The sequence below is a fragment of the Equus przewalskii genome, chromosome 27, assembly GCF_037783145.1.
Source record: "Equus przewalskii isolate Varuska chromosome 27, EquPr2, whole genome shotgun sequence".
In the NCBI taxonomy this organism is placed as follows: domain Eukaryota; kingdom Metazoa; phylum Chordata; class Mammalia; order Perissodactyla; family Equidae; genus Equus; species Equus przewalskii.
In genome coordinates this window covers 34604659-34624904 of record NC_091857.1, presented here as the reverse complement: position 1 = coordinate 34624904, position 20246 = coordinate 34604659, and the positions used below count along the sequence as shown (strand labels likewise).

Here is a 20246-nt window from a genome sequence, read left to right as displayed (position 1 = left end):
GTCTAGACTTTTGGGATCCACACAAGCCTTCATAATCCAGCTAATGTGCCCGCTGTCTCCCCCAGCCTTGGGCTCTCCCACTTGTCCACTTTTCTGGAACATCTGTCTGAGAGACTGGCCCAGCTTTTCTCCACACCCATGGTCCTTCTTTGAAAAGGCCCCCTTGACCACCTCAGGAGATGGCAAAGCTGGTAATGACAGTGCTGTGCTGTTGACGGAGGACTTTTGCTATGTTGTCTCGTTCAGTCTCGCCTGAGACATGGGTGCATTGTGCCCCCTTCACAGACTCGTTTTCAGCAATCACATCACACTTGGTTGCCTCTTTTCAAATTCCTCCTGCCTGGATTACCCTCCTCTCTCATGTCTATATATTCTTCCGATTTTTCGTGATCTCATTGAAATCCTACCACCCTAAGCTGAAGCTCCCTTTTCCTCTCCCCTGAACTGTCCCCGTCTTCTTATTGGGGCTGTCACAGTGCCCCTTATTCTACAGCATAAAACCTTGGGCCACAAGCTTACTCTCCTGCAAGGTGTGTAGGCTCTTGGGGAGCGAGATGCACCCCATGGAACCTTTTCATCCTCCATAACCCCTGCACACAGCTCTTTGCATAAGGGGATCACTTAATAATTATTGAATGACTCGATGATGGAGTTCATGGAAAATTCTGTATAGATGGAATGCAGAGTGGTGCAGCCAGAGGCACATTATAAACCTCACATCCTGAGTATCAGTGGAGAATATTTGTGGTGAGGCTCATGATTTCTACTTAAAGTATATAAGAAGGGGCCTGGCCTGGTGGCAAAGCTGTTAAATTCATACGTTCCACTTCAGCGGCCCGGGGTTCGTAGGTTTGGATCCCAGGCATGGACCCATGCAGTGCTTGTCAAACCATGCTGTGGCAGGCATCCCATATATAAAGTAGAGGAAGATGGGCACGGATGTTAGCTCAGGGCCAGTCTTCCTCAGCTAAAAGAGGAGGATTGGTGGCAGATGGTAGCTCAGGGCTCATCTTCCTCAAAAAACAAACAAAAAAAAAATATATATATATGTAAAGGAGGGCTTTAAAATCTTTATTTCCGAATTCTGTCCAGTACAAATGAGGCAATCTTCGTGCAGTTCTCTTAAACTAGGCAAAAGACAGTGGAAATGGACAAGCTGGTTTCAGTGCTCCTGGTGGTGAAATTCTCATCACCAGCAGGCCAACATGTTTTAGCAAAGCCAATGGGCACAGAACTACTTTCATGGTGAGTTCAAGGTTGTTTGAAGTTCTTTACCCTTAAAGAGATGAGGAAACCTTTCCTTGTTGGTATCCTGTAAGTATTTAGCAGTTTTGTTTTTATTTTCTGAACGACAGAGCAATAATGGCACATAATGTAGAGGATTACCTACATTATTACCGAGTCTCAGTATATTTTTCTATCTGCCTTTATTCTTCTCTTTTTGCCTTTCTGCCTTTCTTTTGGCAAGTTGATTTTTCTTAGGAAAGCTTCTACCTCCTTCCTGTCTGCCTCTCCATACTATATTAAAAATAAAGACATCTTCCTCCTGCAAGCTGCAGAGTGATGCCTAAAGAAGGGATTTCATCTCACGGTGATGACCTGTAATATTCTTTGGGCCCCTTAGTCTATTAATGTAAGTTGTTGTCATTTTTGTTCTATTACGGATCATCTTGCTACTCCGGAATTTTTCATTTCTTGTTTATCATATTGAGATGTTAGTCAAATATTGATTAATTTAACTGGGGGTTGGTTATTTTTATATACAACCTCAAAAACAATTATGTGTTATTAACAATGTTTTAATGATTTTCTGTCCAGTGTTGTTAATTTGAAAATATGAAGCCGACCTCACTGTTTGCGAAGATGGTGTCAATGCTTTGCTATCTTTAAGATTTAACCATAAATTCATTATGAAGTCAAATTTGCTTCTAAAACAGACTTTGGGATTCTGTTCTCAAAGATATATTTTGCTTGATGAACTTTCTTAGAAATACATAATGTCCCTTTAATCTGTGGCCTGCTTGTCAGTTGTCTGCTGTTATGAGATGACTAAATATTTATGTTTTTCCAGTTGAACTTAGGAAAAAAAAATCCTCTGGTAACTGTGTTTCCCTTAACAGAAGGCTCAGTGTAAAACGGGAGAGAAGTAGTATTTATAGTTGTTTTCCCTTTCTTGATGTCACCCGCCTTTCAAACGCAGCCTGTTTTCCTTCAAATGTCTCATTTTTGCTGGGGACCTCGAGGCACATCACGGTCCCCAGACCGAGGGCCCATGGAGCTGTTTTGCAGCTGTGTGTTTTGTGCTGTGGAAGCTGGCAGCCACACCTCCACTCTGAGATCAGCTTGAATACTTTCACGTCCAAATGACAGGGTTGAGAAGGCGAGAAAGACCCTGAATGTTTACTTCCTCCAAGAGCATCATGGGCTTTATAAGTTGGCGTGTATAGCCCCATTAATGTTTATATTCATTTTGCCGTCTCCATGAAAAAAGAATGTGGAAGAAGCATTGTGGACAGAGATTGATTTAGCGCTGTGAAAGGGAAAAAGATTGACCCGAGAAAACAAAACAAAGTGAAACCCAACCCAACCCAACCCAAACTGACAAGAAGCTTACAGTCATTGCCATTAAATGGCTCAGACATGATTCATGGAGACTCTTGCCATTTTCTTCCGGCAAAACTGCTCTTGTTTATTTTTTCAACATTTCTCTATGATGGAGAGTAAAAGGAGACCCTTTGGGGAATTCTCTAAGATTCCAAGAACTGTCTCTAAGTTATAGCGGATAACACAGCAAAGTGATTTACAAGTGGAAAGGTACACATGCATGCACACTAACGATGTCAACTTGAAGAAAGATAACAATAAACAATATATGTTTGGGGCTGCTGACCAGGTTCAGGAAGCAGAAGAGATGGAATGGAAGGGATTTAAGAGCCATGAGGCCTGCCGTATTTTCTTGTTTTGGCTCTCTGACTCCTTGGCTTTTGCTTTCCCCAGAAGTGACTTGTCACAGGGACTCAGCTCCTAGGAGAGAGGCTGTTTTGGCTGGTCTTCACAGATCACCTCTGCCATCAGCCCTTTCCTTCACAATAGGCACTTTTGTCTCTGGCTTCTGGAGCACAGGTGTGCTAGGGCCAGCTCCTGAGGGCTTGCTAGAGCGATTCTGTGCATCTCTATCCAGCTCTGCACTCAGTGACTCCTCTTGGTTCCTTGAAATTGGCCATATAGAGATGGTTAAATTGCCAAATGCTTCAAATCAGAGACTTGCCCCTATAGAGCCAGTTGTTAACCATCCAGTAGCACACCACTTCTTCTGATGCTCTGGGGTCCCACCCACCTACTAGAGCTGACCTCAGCAGCATGCTCTTATGCCCTGGCCTTTCCTCTGCTTCTTCTAGACTGGACAGCCCCTGGTTCCTGTCTCTAGAATCTCTATCTGTACTATTCCCCCATTCTCTCTATCCTACCAGCTTTTTTCATCCTTAGCAAACCAGACAAATAAGGTAAATCTTCTTCTAATTGGATTGTAAACTTTTTGAGGGCAGGACTGAATCTTGTGCACTGTTGCATCCCTAGCTACTAGTAATTTCTGAAACGTGGTAGGCATGCAACAGATGTTGGGTGGATGAGCGCATTAGTGCTGTTTCCTTGGACTGCTCTCCCCTCTCTTCTCTTTGTTGCTCAACGCCTTTCCTGAATAGCTTACATTGACCCTCACATAACCTTCACACTTTTCACTCTGGAACCTTTGGAAACTGGCAACACTGTTAGAGGCCACCAAGAGGTTTTGACTTGCCAAATCCAGTACCTGTTCTCAATACACGTTGTTGGTTGGTTGAATTTCTCATGCTCACTCATCTCTCTGCAGATCAGATCTGTGAACCCTTTCTGTCTTAATGAATGTCCTTTCTTGGTTTCCAGGACTTGGATCTTTTCCAGCTTTCCCCTGATTCTCTTGACTGTTCCTCCCTGTGTTCTTGGCTGCTTTGTTTTTCTCCTTTAGTCTCCAAAATAGTTAAGGTGCTGTCCTCAATTGTATTTTGCCTGAATAACTCCCTTATGCAGCTAGAGATCAAAGAAGGCAATGGGGGAACTGATATTTGTGATTGTTTCTTTACAACTCTGTCTTTCTTACTAGACTCTGAACTCATGGCAAAGCTCACCCCTAGTTAGTGCTTAGCTCAGTGATTGCACATGGAGGAAACTGAGTCAGTGTGTGTTGGATAGATCTATGGATGGATGATGGATGCGTGGATGGATGAATGGATGGACGGATGATGGATGATGAATAATGAATGGATGGATGGATGGATGATGTATGATGGATAATGGATGGATGAAGGAGTGAAGGAACAATTGAATGAATGAATGGATTTGAAGGGCGGGTTGAGTTTAGATCATGGAAGGAGACAAATACCAACTTCTCCTTAATTATAGACAAGTCATTCAACATTTCTGAGCTGTGTTCTAGAAGTAAAAGAGACTCTCCCTAAAGCGTGCCTCTCTTGAGTACACTCTTTCACCTTCTTACTTTTGCTCGTCTGTTTCCGCAGCCTTGCATGCTCTCCTCCCTATTCCCACCTATTGAGTACTAAGTGCCCTTTATATACTAACTCCTGTGAAGAGGCATTGCCATTCCATGGCGTTAGGTGGAATTGCTGCCTCTTTTGTACCTCTTTTATGACTCTCACCAGATTCTGCCTCCAATCAATTATTTCATTAAATGATTCAAACCCTTTGTCAAACCCTTTGTTTATTGAGGGCATGTCCTATGTCACTTCTAGTACCTCAATACACTCAATACATGTATAGGAGATAGATCACTTATCTTGATGATAGCTATTTGTTTCCCAAGTCTTAGATATAATATTGTAAGTAGGGAGATTTATGAGCTGAGCTAATTTCCAGCAGATCTTTTTATTTTAAAATTAGAACAAAAAAGCATATTCAGCGTGACTGTTTAAGTTGGATAGAGAAGGTAAACGTGTGGAAGGTGACTCTTTTGAACATAGACACTATAGTCTATGAGATGCTTTGTGCCTTCGGTTGGCTAATTCTGCTCTTCCTTACCCTTAGTAGAATCCCAGGGGGTTTCCTGGAATTTTCCCCAGGATATTTATTCCCAGCTATCCACAGCATATTGGCTACCTCTTCTCCTGGTCCTGAGTTGGCTGTCACCATTCCAAGTGTCACATAGACAAGACAATATCATATGACCTTTCTTCATCAGCCAAGAGACTTTTCCCAGAAGTCCTTTGGTTCACTTCCCCTATTGTTGAATTGGCCAGGATTATGTCACATGTCCATCCCTAAACCAATTAGTGGCAAGAGGAAGGCGTGCCGAGTGATAGGATTTACTCCTGAAGTTGTGGCAGGGTCAGCCTTCCCTGGGGAATGTTGAGGGGATGAGCCCAATCAAAATCGAGGTTCCCTTTGTAAGCGTGAAGGGGGCAACTGCTTGTGTCTGCTGCCTTGGCCACCTTTGGGGGGCTATAAATGAACAAGCTGGCATCCCTGTGACAGTGTTCACCATGACTGTGGGCATGATTGCCGCCCTCTGTCCCTGGTGTTGCTGATGGGAATGGAGCCTTCTTCCAAGACACTTCTGTTGTTCACCAAGAACCAGGATATTTTCTGTCATGAAGGCAGCTCTCCTGGACATCTAGTTTTCCATCTTCCCAGTAGTCGACCTCAGTTTATGAAATATTCGCTCTTGCTGACACAAGGTGGTCAGGGACATCTGTGTAGGGAGTGGCTCCTTGTCCAGCATGTTTGAAGAACGAGGAAGTCACACATCTCTGAACTGAACACAACAATGCCTTGCCTCTGTCCAGTGACACTGCCACCAGCACCATCTCATTGGACTTGCGCCACCTCTCTCTTACCCACAGCTTACAGATGAGCAAACTGTGGACAAGAGTGGCTCTGCTGGCTGCTGGTGGGTCAGCACAGACCGGGGCTCTGAGCCCAGGGGTCTTCCTGCCACCCCACACCCTGGCTGCTTTTGCAAATGAAGCTTACCCTTCAGGTACCCAGATGTGTTTGGCTTCAACCATTTCCAGAGAGAACTTTCTGACGATTGCCTGCATTCTTCGACCTCTCATGAGGCAGAATGTGGAGCCCCACTGAATCGAAGGGTAACACAGTTTGTCACACTCGGCCATGGCACTGCTAGGGGGCCTCACACGGGTCATGTGGTTTCTCGATCTGTGCTTTCTGCAGGACCAGGGACCACTGGGCTGGGTTGAGCGATTTGCTCTCATACCAAAGTTCTCCAACGGCTGTATTTTTTGAGTTCTTGAGTCTGGTTTGCATGATTGTCTGACTTTTTTGCTTTGATTGGGCCAGCTGTTACCTCACGCGGCCAGTAGCATGCCTTTGCCTGGCAAAGCTTCTCTCCCCGGACTTCATGACATCTTTTTGGATCCTTTGTGGCTTCTCAGCTGTGTTATGGATACTTAACGTTGTCAGATAAATGCCCTCTGGATAAATGAAATATTAATAATGCTATAATGCTGATTTAAAAATACCCATTGCACGTATTTAATAGAATCTTCTCTGCGCTTTCTTTACTTGTGTTGTTTCAGGTCTAACAATGTTCAATCATAAATCGAGTTATTCATTTGGCATAGTAGAGGTTTTGGCACAAAAATATACTAGAGGGTGACATAGAATAGGAAATCTCAGCCCATGCTTTTAAAGCTCTTATTCCCTTTGCACCAATTGGAAATTGCATAATATTTTAACGACTTGTCCATGGGCAGCATTTAACCAAGTAAGAATCAATATTGGTTTTTGGATTTAGAGAAGAAGAAATTTGGAAATACCCTCATTAACTCAAGATCTGTGCAACCACGCAAGCCTGATTTCATTGGCCGTTATCCTCCTCTGTTCTGCTGAACATCAGGCACTGAATACGGGAGCTGACGCTGCTCCGTGAGGCTGGATGGTAGAAGTCATACATCGCCTTCCAGAAAACACTTGGAAAATATGTTTAGGATTGTAAAATAATCATTACTTAGTCTTTTTCTTTTTTTTAATTGAGGTGTAATTGACATATAACATTATATTGATTTCAGGTATACAAAATAATTATTCGTTATTCACAAATAATGTGAAATGGTAACTGCAGTTAAGTATAGTTAACATCCGTCGCCATACATAGTTACCAGTTTTTTTCTTATGGTGAGAACTTTTAAGATCTGCTCTCTTAGCAACTTTCAAATATGCAATACAGTATCATTAACTGTAATTGCCATGCTGTACGTTACATCCCCAGGGCTTATTTATTTTATAACTGGAAATTAGTACCTTTGACTCCCTTCACTCATGTCACCCACCCCCACCTCCTGCCTTTGGTAACCACCAATTTGTTCTGTGTATCTATGAACTCGTTTTTGTTTGTTTGTTTTTTAGATTCCACATACAAGTGAGATCATTTGGTATTTGTCTTTCTCTGTCTGACATTTCACTTAGCATAATACCCTCAAGGTCCATTCATGTTGTCACAAATGGCAAGATTTCGTTCTTCTTAATGGCTGAATAATACTCCACTTTGTATATATACCCCATTTTCTTTATCCATTCATCCATCAATGGACACTTAGGTTGTTTCCATGTCTTGGCCATTGCTTAGTTTTTTTTCTGATTATCAGGATGAATATTCTTGGCTCTGAAAATTTGTAAAATACCCAAAACTATAAAGAAGAGAATAAGACTCCCCCGTAATTCACATTGGAAACCCGAAGACCGCTTCCGTTAGCAATTTCACTCACTTCTTTTGAGTCTCCTCCTTCTCTTTCTACCTTCTCTCTTGTCTTTCATCCACTTCTTTTTTGGAATCGTATACTCTGTATGTGGTTTTTTATCCTAATTTTTTTCCCAAGAATTTGTATTTTCCATATTGTGACAAACAGTTTGCTGTGACAGTTGGGCAATTTGGTTTAAATGTCAGTATGCGCTGGCCCAAAGCCTTTAGGTGGAGTTGGCTGGGGGCCTCTTGAGTGGAGTGGGAGGGTCAGCTGGCCTGTGGAACCATTTATAAATATTATTTCCCATTACAAATATTGATTTTGATGCAATACTTAAGACATTTCCAATTTGAAAATATTTTTAACTGAAACAATTGCCATTTGCAATTTGTTATGTTGTGAGGATTCTATTAAATGTAATATTTTGGGATTGGATATTTTACTTGGAAAGTTACGTAAGCACAGAAATTCCTCTATCTCCAAAAAAAGACATTGGATCTTAGAGCTCCACCGACAGGCGTGTTTTAAGAAAGACTTCTTTCTTCTTTCTTTCTTCCTTTTTTTGGTTTGGTAGTGTTCTAATCTTTTAAAAGTACGCATTCTCTTCACATCTACAAATTGAAAGGATTGTTTCTTCCTGGGACTCAAACAGTTGTTTAATTGCAGTTCTCAGGATGTTTAATAAATCCCCGTTACTCTTTGTTTTGGGCAAAGTGCTAAAAGAGTGATCTGGGGAAATCATTATTATTATTAAAGCTGGAGCATGTAAGGAAAGGAAAACATTTTCAAAATATTTTCTTTGCAAAAGTATACGTGTGCTTCCATTCAGGCTCGGCCCTTATTTCATTCCTAATTTTTGCTCCGTGAGGCTGAGCTTCCCTCGGAGGAAGGTGGCCCCCTCTTTTTTTTTTTTAAAAAAGGGAGGGATTTCAAGTTCATGCCCCTTTTAGGATTTTTTAAAATAGTGTTTAAGAAATAGGTTTTTTCACTAAACATACAGTTGATCCTTGGTGTTAATATTTGGAAAAAACCCAAAGTTTAATATATTTCACTTCTGTTTCAGATTGTTCCATGATCTTTGAAGACCCCAGAAAAGCTGTGTTGACCAAAAGCAAGACAAATGACTCGCAGAGAAAAAAGACGGTGGAGCCGAGGGCAATTAAAGGTAAAAACAAAAACCCAGATAATCCTACGCCTCCTAGTCAAGATTTGTTTTAAAAATGTGAATATGTCAATATTTTGTATCTTTAAGATTTGGTGTCTGTGGTCCCAACCCTCCACAGGCCTTTTCTCGGCTCCTTTGGTATGCTGTGAGGGACCGCGTTGGTTTTGTTCATTCTTCCTCCCAGACAGGATGCCCCTCACCCTGCACCACCTGTTCCTGCCGCTGATCCTGTAGAGTTTTCAAACCAGTGCTTCAGAAGGACTGTGCTCATCACAACTCCTCGTTTCTCCACCATCTTCTCCTTCCAGAAAAACCAGAGGACCAAGGGCAGTGTCTACAGACCTGTGCTTTTATGATGTTTATATTTTTCTGTCTTATTACTAAGTTTGGTTTGTCGTCATTTTATAGTTATTTTACCTGAATTCAATTGAACCCTCATTTCAGGAGGGACACACAGGGGATACGTCTCTGCGTTCATTAATTATGAAAAAAAAAAAAAAAGTAAGGCTGGAGGATTTTGGCATTTTATCTACGAAACATGCCCCTTTACTCCTCAGGACTGTTGGGCTTCTCGTGGAAAAGCATCCCAGGGGTTGGAAGAGGTTATGGTGGGCCCGTGTAACACTCACTTAGGCCACAGAACGTGGAAGAGTCTCTCCTTTGCCAAAACTAAGCCCGGAGTGATTAGGAGATGGGGCAACAGTACGTGGTGCCTGGGATGTTCCTTGAACAGAATTGGAGTCCAGTCAGAAACAGGGCAACTAAATTGGATGTGGTTCCTGGGGCCCTGCCCCCATCAGGGCCTCTAAGGTTCATCAGTTAAGATATTGCGCTAGTCCCTCAGTAAAGATGCATTAGTTTTCCAGGGCTGCTGTAATGAAGGACCACACACTGAAGCTTAGACTACGGAGATTTACTCTCTCATGGTTCTGGAGGCCCGATGTCTGAGGTCAAGGGGTGGGCAGGGTTGGTTCTTTCTGAGGCTGTGAGGGAGACCCTGTCCCGGGCTTCTCTCTTTGGCTTGTAGATGGCCATCTTCCCCCTGTCTCTTCATATCGTCTTCCCTCTGTGTCCAAATTTCCCTTTTTTTGTAGAGACATCAGTCATATTGGATTAGGGCCCACTCTGATGACCTCATTTTAACTTGATTACCTCTGTAAAGACCCTATCTCCTAAGAAGGTCACATTCGGAGCTACTGGGGGTTTGGACTCCAACCTATCAAGGGTTTGGGGGTTGATGATGCAATTCAACCCATTGCCATGAGATTTGTACTCATTTGGAAAGATAAGCCACATCCTACCGAAGAAGTTCAATCTCTTATTTTTCAGTTAATGTAAAGACACATTTGGTTTCTCATGCTTCTGCCTCCTACTGGTCTCTCTTGCTTTCTTCTGGCCTGCAGGCATCTGGGCTCGGACTAGAGTGAGCCAAGCCACGGGAGGCACAAAATTTAAGGAGGCGCTCCTGAGCCTGAGAGGGAGTGCGCACTTCAATGGTGGGCCCCGGGGGTTGGGTGTCTCTCTTGCCTTCCTCTCGTCCCACTCCATTTTGCGGACCACTGTTCCAGGAGGGGACACTGTCCTGAGCAGGAGTCAGACTATGAAGTTCTTGTGGTAGGTTTTGCTGGTAGAAGACTGACATGCCTAATACCCACTCATCTAGAACAGGTACGCCTCTTGACGAGCTCACTCAGTGAAAGGATTCATTGTAATCAGTTCGCTTAGAGCTGTTTTGCCTAAAATGTTTTCACTTAATGACTAGTTAGCTTAAAATTAAAACTTCGGCTTTTAAATGAAGAACTTTTTAGTCAATGAGCAAAGGGCCTTTATGAAAATTAGCAACTTATTTATTGAGAATTGTTTTTCTCAAAGTTGCAACATTTCATACATTATCAAAATTTTTGCTTTCTTAATGGTAGTGATTACCGCTATGAAGTGCTTACTATGTGCCTAGTGCTGTTAGAGGTTTCTTAGACATGATTCAGTTTACTCCTCACAAAAGCCTTACGGAGCAGGCAGGGGAGATGGCCAGCCAGGGGGTCAACTCAGGTGCTAACCAGCTGGAGTCACTACTGGCCGAATCTTGTGTTCACACCTGTGTGAACTGCTGAACATCAGTTTGGAGGTAGACAATTGAGGGTTCTTTTCCTTCCTGACGTCAGATATGTGGTGTCTTTTCCAACACCATCAACCAGTTTTCCAACTGTTGACCATCAATTGAATATCCTACAATTTAATTCCATTCTGACCCTACCCAGGGTTAGTGTCAGACTCCACAGGTTAAGGACTCAGCCCCACAAGACTGCCCCCAACTTCAGACACCCGTTGAAAATATCAGGTCCACAGGTTACTCAATTTGTCCAACTTGGCTACAGAGTTGGGGGTTCCCACCACCCCCACTGCCATGATTCAACACTTTGCTAGAAGGATTCACAGAACTCAGGAAAATGCTATACTTACTATTACAGTTTATTATAAAGGATATAGATGAGCAGATAAAGAGTTCATAGGGCAAGGTCCAGAAGGGTCCTGAGCACAGGAGCTTCTGACCCCATGGAGCTGGGGTATGCTGCTCTCTTAGCACCTGGTTGTGTCCACCAACTTGGAAGCTCTCTGAATCCTGTCATTTAGAGGTTTTTATGAGGCTTTCCTCACACAGCATGATCGATTATTAGCTCAATCTCCAGCCCCTCTCCCCTCCCCAGAGGATGGAGGTGAGCTGACAGTTGCAGGCTTCTAATCAAGGCTTGGTCTTTCTGAGACCATCTTGAAGCTATCTAGGGCCTGCCAAGAGTCACTTCATTAGAACAAAAGATGCTCCTATCATCCTTATCACTCAGGAAATTCCAAGGTTTTTAAGAGCTCTGTGCAGGAACTGGGGACCAAATATCTTTTTTATTATACCATGGTCATATTATCCTGTTTTACAGATGTGGAACTAAGGCTCCTAGAAAGTGAAGTGACCTTTTCTAGGTTTCTGAGGAGGAAAACCATCTCTGGCTTCCAAGCTAGCCCTGGCTCTGCGCCTCTGCTCGGATCTAGGACTCCTCCAGAGGAGCCCTGCCTCCATCCCTGCCGGGCCCACTCCTGCCCTCTCCAGCTGCACCCATCCTCTTTCCACGCCATACCTGAGGCGCCTGGGAACCCGGAGCTCCTGCCAAACTGGCCCGAACTTCTGGACCTACACAGGCCTCTTTCCTGGCATCCATCTCTGTGGGCAGATCCTGTGTGTATTGTCCTAGGCCTGAAGGGTGGCCGGCAGGGCAGCTGTTTGACCGAGCATGGCCGTGTGGACTGGGGTGTCCACGTGCCCCTTGCATACAGGACAGAACTGGGGTTGGGAAGAGAACAGGAGTAGGGAGCCTTCATTTCTGTTCTTACCCCAGCCCTGCAAGTATTCAGGTCTTCTCTTGACCACTTTGCAGCATTGCCTCCCTAATTACAAAACGCTTATTTTCCTTTTAGCACTGTGTGCCAGTCTACACTTTATGCAATTATAGCTAAAGTAACCCAAATCAAATATTTGTTTCTGTTTAGTAAGCCATTGGCATTTTGCAAACAAGAATGAAGGAGGGAGACAAGTAGAATTCTGTTGAATGTCAGTGTGTTTTATTTCTCAAGAAACTTAATAATAAAATAGTGCTGGATCATGAAACACACAATCGTAAACATATATTACTAAATGACTTCATCGTAAGAAACAGATATTAAGGGAAAGGATTTTAGATAACTTAGATTCAAGTTCTGCAACGGTTCAAAGGCAGGTAAAATAGAAAATAAAAATGCTCCAACAGTGATATAAAACCATCATGTCATTCATCAACTGCTGTCTTTGAGAAATGATCATTAGAAACGCAGAAGTGAATTAGAAGTGCTCTTAAAAGAGTCCACAAAATAGATCCCAAATAGCACAAAAGACCAGGCATGCAAATGATTGCAAAAACAGTCGAGGATATTTGTGGAGGAAGGAGGCATTAGGGAAGAAGGTAGAATGTTTGTGCTCCTGGTTTTTGGGTGCATTGCTCTTTAGCTGATCTGGTTTGGAGGGTGGCAGTGCCATTCGCATCGAATGGTTAATAAATGCCTTTGGTTGATGATGGTCCTGGTGGGTTAGGATCCTATGCCCTGGCTCCCTGATGCGGGGCAGCTGCGAGGAACCTTTGTTCCCTGCCTTTCTGCCAATCCACGTGCCTCTGCTTCTTCAAGGCTCCTTGGTGGCACCTCCCAGGCTCTCCGTATGAGTCAGCTCTCTCTCTCTGGGTGTTATCCATGTCCCTTACTTGGAACTGCCCCTGGCTGCCTGCTCACAGGACCGATCTCTTGGTTTCTGTATGAATTGTTTCCTCATCTCCATCCCTTGAATGGTGGCACTGTTGCTTCTGGAATCTGTTGCTGTTTCACCTTTGATGCATTGAAAGTACCCAAAACTTCCCCATAAAAGACAGAAGACGTAAACAGTTGTTATTAAGTTAGTGTCTTGGTTGGTGACAAACTGAATGGCCACTGTAACTTCCATGATGTTTCTATGGTCTTGGACATCCAGAATGTTGGTTTCACTTCATTACATTTGGAACCTCCAGAAGACTGGCACGGTCCCCTCGTGTGAAGTGAGAATTCACCTGCTCCTGGGACCGACTCTGAGAATCTCACGGAGTCTTCTGGTAGAGGATTCTTGTTACCCTTCAGTTCCCAAATGCATTTTGAGGGATCAGGGTTTGAGATTATGTCTCTTAGGTGGATGGAAGGACTCTGGGAGCAGAGTGGTGTTTTCCTGGGGTGACTCCGCTCTGCTGAGGAGGAGCTCCTGGGGGGGTTGAAGGGTCCCTGTGCCAGACGAGTCAGCTCTGAGAGACGCTCGGCCAGGCCCCCATCCTCTCCCAGCCTCGCCTCTCATTAGTGCCCCAAGAGCGTGGCTTACCTTCCACGGCCATCCAATTCAATTTTAAGACAGTGCTTCATTCCTTTTGCATTTTTGAGCAACTATTATCCCCCAAAAGAACTTGGTTTAGACTTAGGGGAAAAAATTCCATACTTTCCAAGATGAAGAAATTTGGCTGTAGTAAGAAATAATGCCTAAGTTTCCAAGTTTGTCATCTCCTTGGCCAGCTAAGCTCCCCCAGTCTTGGGAGGACACCATGGAGCCCTTTTGGGGGACAGACCTTGGGCACGCACACCTGGAGGCAAAGGCTTCCCATGAGAAGCCCATCTTGTTGGAAGTGGATGTGTTTGCACCGTGAGAAGGTCGGAAAGGGCGAGATACAGAGTAGTTGGGACTCCTGTGAGGGCTTTGGCATATCCCCGGTGGACTGTGTTCAAGAGTCAGCTTGAAAGGCAGCTTTTGTGTCTATAGTCCTGTAATCAAGTCATTTATTTATTTATTTATTTATTGAGGAAGATTAGCCCTGAGCTAACTGCTGCCAATCCTCCTCTTTTTGCTGAGGAAGACTGGCTCTAAGCTAACATCTGTGCCCATCTTCCTCTACTTTTTTTATATATGGGATGCCTACCACAGCATGGCTGTTTTGCCAAGCGGTACCATGTCTGCACCTGGGATCCGAACCAGTGAACCCCGGGCCACTGAGAAACGGAATGTGTGAACTTAACCACTGCGCCGCGAGGCTGGCCCCTAAAGCCATTTATTTTTATTTTGCAGTTTACTACTGCTAAGAGTCATAGGCCAGATTTACAAAGAAGAAAACAAAGAAAAATGATAGTTGATAAAAAAACGTGATGGCACCTAAAAATATAAATTAGAAAAGGTATTTTCAGTGCCAGAACACAACTGGTGCCTAATATCTACAGAGAATCAAAGACAGGGTGGTGAACACTTGCTGGAGCCTGGAGCCCCTGGGGATGGTCCCGAGGATGGGAGAGGTCATTCTAGAATCCAGCTATGGCCAGAACTGTGACCATGTACAGAGGGAGCCTCAAGTGGGTAGTGGGAAGATGTGGGGAAGAAATACCCCCACCCTTCTCTCCTCCTGCCCCCCCCGATCTCCAGATGGTGTCACATTGACCCAATTTGCCAGGGGTCAGAGGCAAGGGAGTCCTGCTGAGGCAGTCTGTAGGGGTCAGCCCTGGGGGACATGGGGCACAGCTGGGGAGGGTGGAGAGTGGCTCTGGGGACGAGGAGAGGTGACAGACAATAACCAGAACACACTGGTTTATAATCTGAAAGAAAGAATTTATTGGATGCAGTATTTATTCCTAGAGTATGACATGTTTATATTTAATTCATTTAAATTTAAACTAAATTTAAAAATGAATTCAAGTATCTTCAAAATACAGGGTGAAATCTGTTAATTATGTTAAACTAAAATTTCTTGTAGGCCTTGGAGTCAGGCCAGTCAGACTTGACTATTGGCTTTGTGTCTTGGATACATCAGTGGCCTCTCTGGGTCTCCATGTCCCTGAATGGACAATAGGAAGGCCATCCCTCGGAGCAGTGGTCAGCATTAAATGAGAAAATGCACGTGGAGCCCTTAGCTCCGGAGCTGCCACTGAAGCACTCAATGAATGGTAGCCGTGCTTTTTACTAAGAGCTTAACTGAAGCTTAAAAAGATGTGTAGCTGTGGGGCTGGCCCGGTGGTGTAGTGGTTAAGTTCGCATGCTCCGCTTCAGTGGTCTGAGGTTTGTGGGTTCAGATCCCAGGCGTGGACCTAGCACGGCTCATCAAGCCACGCTATAGAGGCATCCCACATAAGACAGAGGAAGCTTAGTACACTTGTTAGCTCAGCAACAATCTTCCTCAAGCAAAAAGTGGGAGGTTGGCGCAGATGTTAGCTCAGGGCCAATCTTCCTCACAAAAACAACGATAACAAAAAGATGTGTAGACTGCATTAGTTTTGGTGGGAACTTCAAAATTCCAGTTCTCTCTATATAGTAGAAAATGTCTCATTTTTAAAAATCTCATTTCTTCCTTTAAAAGATTGCTCATCCATGCTGCCCGTGTAAAATGACGTGTGTGAACTGCATGTGATGTGGGGGTTTTGGGGGACTAAAAGAAAATGATATTCCCAGCAGAAGAGAAGTGGGTTCTCTAGTCGCTTCGTCTACTGCACATACCTAAAGGATGCCTTCGGGCCATGTGTTTAATGCAAAGCTGTGATTCCTTTGTCATTGGTGTGATGTGTTCAGTCCTCATGGAAAACCAAACACAGAAACAAGGTTGTTTATTATTATCTGTGTTGTCTCTTTGTCTCTCAGCTGTCTCGGGTTCTGAACGGATGGTAAATGAGCTGGCCCACTAAAGGACATGATTCAGACTGTCCCGGACCCAGCAGCTCATATCAAGGTAGGTGCCATCTTGGCCAGGAAGCTGCCCTGGCTTCCTCCTTGGCTGGGTTTTCACAGACGCCTGTCCACGAATTGGTTAATACAGGGATCAGCCGTCCACAGCTGAGGACCAAATCTGGCCCACCACTTGTTTTTATATAGCCCGTGAGCTAAGAAAATGATTTTCACATTTTTAAGTGGTTGGAAAAAATCAAAAGAAAAATATTTCATAATGCGTGCAAATTATATGAAATTTAGATTTCATTGTCCATAAAGAAAGTTTTCCTGGGACACGGCCATGCTCACTCATTGACATCCCATCTATGGCTGCTCTCACGCTATCATGGCAGAGTTGAGTAGCTGCAACAAAGACCATATGGTCTGCAGAGCTGGAAATATTTACTATCTGGTCCTTTGCAGAAGAGGATTGCTGACCCCTGAGTGAACATATAAAAGCACATCCAGATTCTTCTAATTTCTGTTTTAGTTCTGTCTCCTTTACGCTTGCCTGGGGTTGCCTAGGAAGGCACTAGAGCATGAACGCTCACATTTCCAATGCTGGACGCTGTTTTATCTGGGCATGCCAGCACTTCAGCAGCTCGTCATGTGACACCTGCCCTAGCTGCTCACTGACAGCACTTCCCGGTGGCTCTGGAGGTGACAGAATAAGGAAGTGAGATGGGTGCCAAGGCAAGGTCCCAAGAGGAAGGCCACCCTTTTATTTCAATACGACATGTACATGCAGGTAGGGTATAGCCCCAGGGAGGAAATGAAGTGATGGTTTGAATATACTTGACCTAAATAAAAGTTACAGAAAAAAAATTAGGGCTTGAGCTACGTTATCCAGATAGGCTGTCTACACCTGTACTGTTTAGTTCAGCTGTCTACACTAGCCCAAATCATTCACTACATTGCCAGTTCTTCATGTTCCCCATATACATTTATTTTCCTTGCGTGGCCTAGTAGGTTTTGCTGATTTATATTTTTTGCCTAAAACATTTTTGAAAATGGAAAGTGGCTTAACATTGACAGGAAAGTTTATGGTATTGAAAAATTTACCTTTTTATTCAACTAAAATATAAAATGTCCTCCAAAATCACACACACACACATATTTTAAAAGGAATATATTTGGGAATGTTGCATCCTATGTGCAACTCACATTTATACACATTCGATTTCTTTGAAAGTGGAATTAGAAGTAATAAGAGCTTAAATGCATTCTTTGAGCCTTGTGGGTCCTCCTGAGGTTTCATAAATAGGGGATGTCCCAGGGGTGTTGAGGGTTCTGAATTTCATCCAAGGATAGAGAGGGGCAGGTCCTCATGGGGGACCCTATAATTTGATTTCTGTGCAATACTTTATTGGGGGATGGCAGTTATGTCTCCAGAAATGCAAGTGGGAACTCTCTTGTGGATGTGATAAGATTTCTTCAGAAATATCTGGAACATGTTTGGTAAGTGTGTCCATGCTACACACAGATGGGGGCAGTGAAGACTTTTTCTTTTGGTCTCTGTTGACCATGAAGCTGCAGGATGCAAATAAAAGCTCGTGGGGTTGGTGATACAAGAAATATCTCCTACAGTTCAAAGTATGACGGTCAACAACTGAGATCCATTCTGCTTGGCATCTTATTCTTAACCAGCCAGAAGGAAAAGATGAAGTCAACAAGAAATTATTGCAGATTTTTATATGTTAATTTATCGAGCACAAGCAGTCTTAGACAAATCTGAGAAATCTTCTCTCTGAAAATGTGTTCAGTGGAGACGTTCTATATTTGATTTCAGGAATGAACTTTATTTTCAGCTCATATTTATCTTATCATCATCATATGGGTTAACATGAATATAAGTGAAGGATAATTTTGAGAATGGTAACCCTGAGAGTTTTTAAAAAATAAATTTCAACTCAGATTGCTTCCGTGTGCTTTGAAGATGAGCTGGCAATTTAGAGTTGCAGTTACTTATAGTTGCAGTTCTGAGATGGAGAGAATTGTATTAACGAGAGAATTATATTAGAGTTTATTTCGTTTGTAAATCTATCAAATTCCACCTACTGGAATTTGAATAATTATTCCTGAACTTCCTTTTTCTTTGGTATATGAAATTGATATCCTTGAGAACAAAGTTAGAAAAATAGATTGCCTTCCACTGTTTCCTTAAAATACCTGATTTCAGGGATTTGTTCAGTAAAATTTTATATGCTGAGAAGTTTTCTGGTTCTGGGCCGAGGAATGCAGCTTTTGTTTCTGGGAGAAGTTCTTCTAAATGGCACCTGAACGGTTCCCCTTGGTGTGTTAATGTAAATAGTGAAAGATTTTGTCTTTGGCTCCTTGCTACTGAATTTTTTTTCCTGTCTGAAAAGGACTTGAATTCTCACAGAAGTGGTTTAACCTTGAAGGTGTGAAGGGAGACAGCCATAGATACTTGATGTGTCCTTCACTTTCAGTCCCCAGGCTGATCTGGAGGAGAGAAATGTTCCTTTCATATTTAAGAAATTTATCCTGCATAATCTACTATAGTTCTTTTCTGCCAGAAGAGATTGCTTTTATCCTTTTATGTGTTTAAGGAGCTGGGAATAATAATAATAAAAAGAAGGATGATAAAGAACTATGAAATAGAAAACATTCTTGATTGAAATAATACAGCAATTGTAGCAATTCATTTACAAAAAAAAGAGCAGAACTTAAAAAAAATTTTAGCATGTTATCTGTTAGTGATAAAAATAAGTCATTAAGCACATTTTGATTTGCCTTTCTTTGCTGGCCCTTCCAAGTACTTTCTTATAATAGAAATCATAGAAATGTGTCAGACAAGTATGCTCGTAGCGTTAGGTGCATGTGACCATGTATCTGCCCTGCTAAGGGGTAGAGTCTGTTGCAGCCAGAGATGGACCGGACTGTTATCCCGAGCAGGGAAAAACGGCTAAGGCTAGCAAACCCATTTGATTAGGATTCGACACAGATTTTGGTCATTAATTCTCATTCTGATAAAGGAATTTTCCGTTTACATCATTGCATTTCCTCACGAGTTCCATCTTATTAATGTTTTCATTTACTAACGTTGGATGAAGAGGATTACACATATCAGTCAAGTGTGCAACTTTAAAGAGACATGTGATTGGGACATTTTCTAATTCCCCCCTTTGCTCTTCACCAGCTGCTCACACAGAACATTGTGCATTTTGGAACTGACCACATGAGGACGGGATGGAGAGGGGAAGAGTCTGAACTTGTTCTACTCCGTGGTTCACTGGCTGTGGAACCTAGAGAGGCTGGTGACAAACTCTCTGAGTCCCACGTCCTTAGTGAGCTTCATGTCATAGATAAGAGTGAGGGTTCTGACATCATAGGACTTGATTCAAATCCTGCTCCATCATTTACTAACTGGGTGGTTTTTTTACAAGTTTCTTAATCTCTCTGTGGCTTGGTTTCCTCTTGTCTCAAATGGAATCACCTACTTTGTGGGGTTGGTGTGAGGATTCAGTGAGTTATTACACGGAATGCCCCAAGCCCCTACTGAGTGCTGAACTGTTGTGAGCGATCCCTGTGGTCTGTAAAATGAGGGTAACACATCCACCTTAAAGATACAATATCATTGTGTCTCTAACATACGTCGAGCATTGTGGGTATGTCTTACAAAATATGGAGTTGAGTGAAAAAAGATCTAAAACAGAATGTGGTTTGTGGCACAGTACTATTCACATACATGAAAACATGTAAACTTCCCAAACAACATCATGTAATTTTCATGGTTAGGTACATATCTAAAACATATAGGGCTCATATCGGAGTAGGTGGGTACATATGTGGGACATGTTAGCTAGTTACTTTGAGAGGTGCTTAGGGGATAAGAGGAAAAATAATAATGTACGTGAAAGCAAGTTCATAGCATTGAGGTTTGGATGTGGCACAGAGGGTCCTTTCCCCCACACTGGTGGGGGTGTAAATTGGTAACATAGCAGTTGTCCTGTGGTATCAGTTTGGGGTTACCTGTAAAGATAACGGTGCTCCAGCAGTGCCAGCCCTGAGTATATACCCTGTTGCACATGGGCAC

General features: G+C 43.1%; 1 protein-coding gene across 5 annotated transcripts in view; it reads left to right on the top strand.

The window, feature by feature from the left end:
- ERG (ETS transcription factor ERG) overlaps positions 1–20246 on the top strand; it is a 256558-nt gene that overhangs the window by 60739 nt on the left and 175573 nt on the right. For all 5 annotated transcript variants that reach the window (XM_008539408.2, XM_008539400.2, XM_008539405.2 and 2 more), the window contains exons 2-3: positions 8815–8916; positions 16124–16211. In XM_008539408.2, the coding sequence (XP_008537630.1) occupies positions 16173–16211 (39 nt within the window). In that variant the 5' untranslated portion in view covers positions 8815–8916; positions 16124–16172. The remainder of the gene's footprint in view (positions 1–8814; positions 8917–16123; positions 16212–20246) is intronic.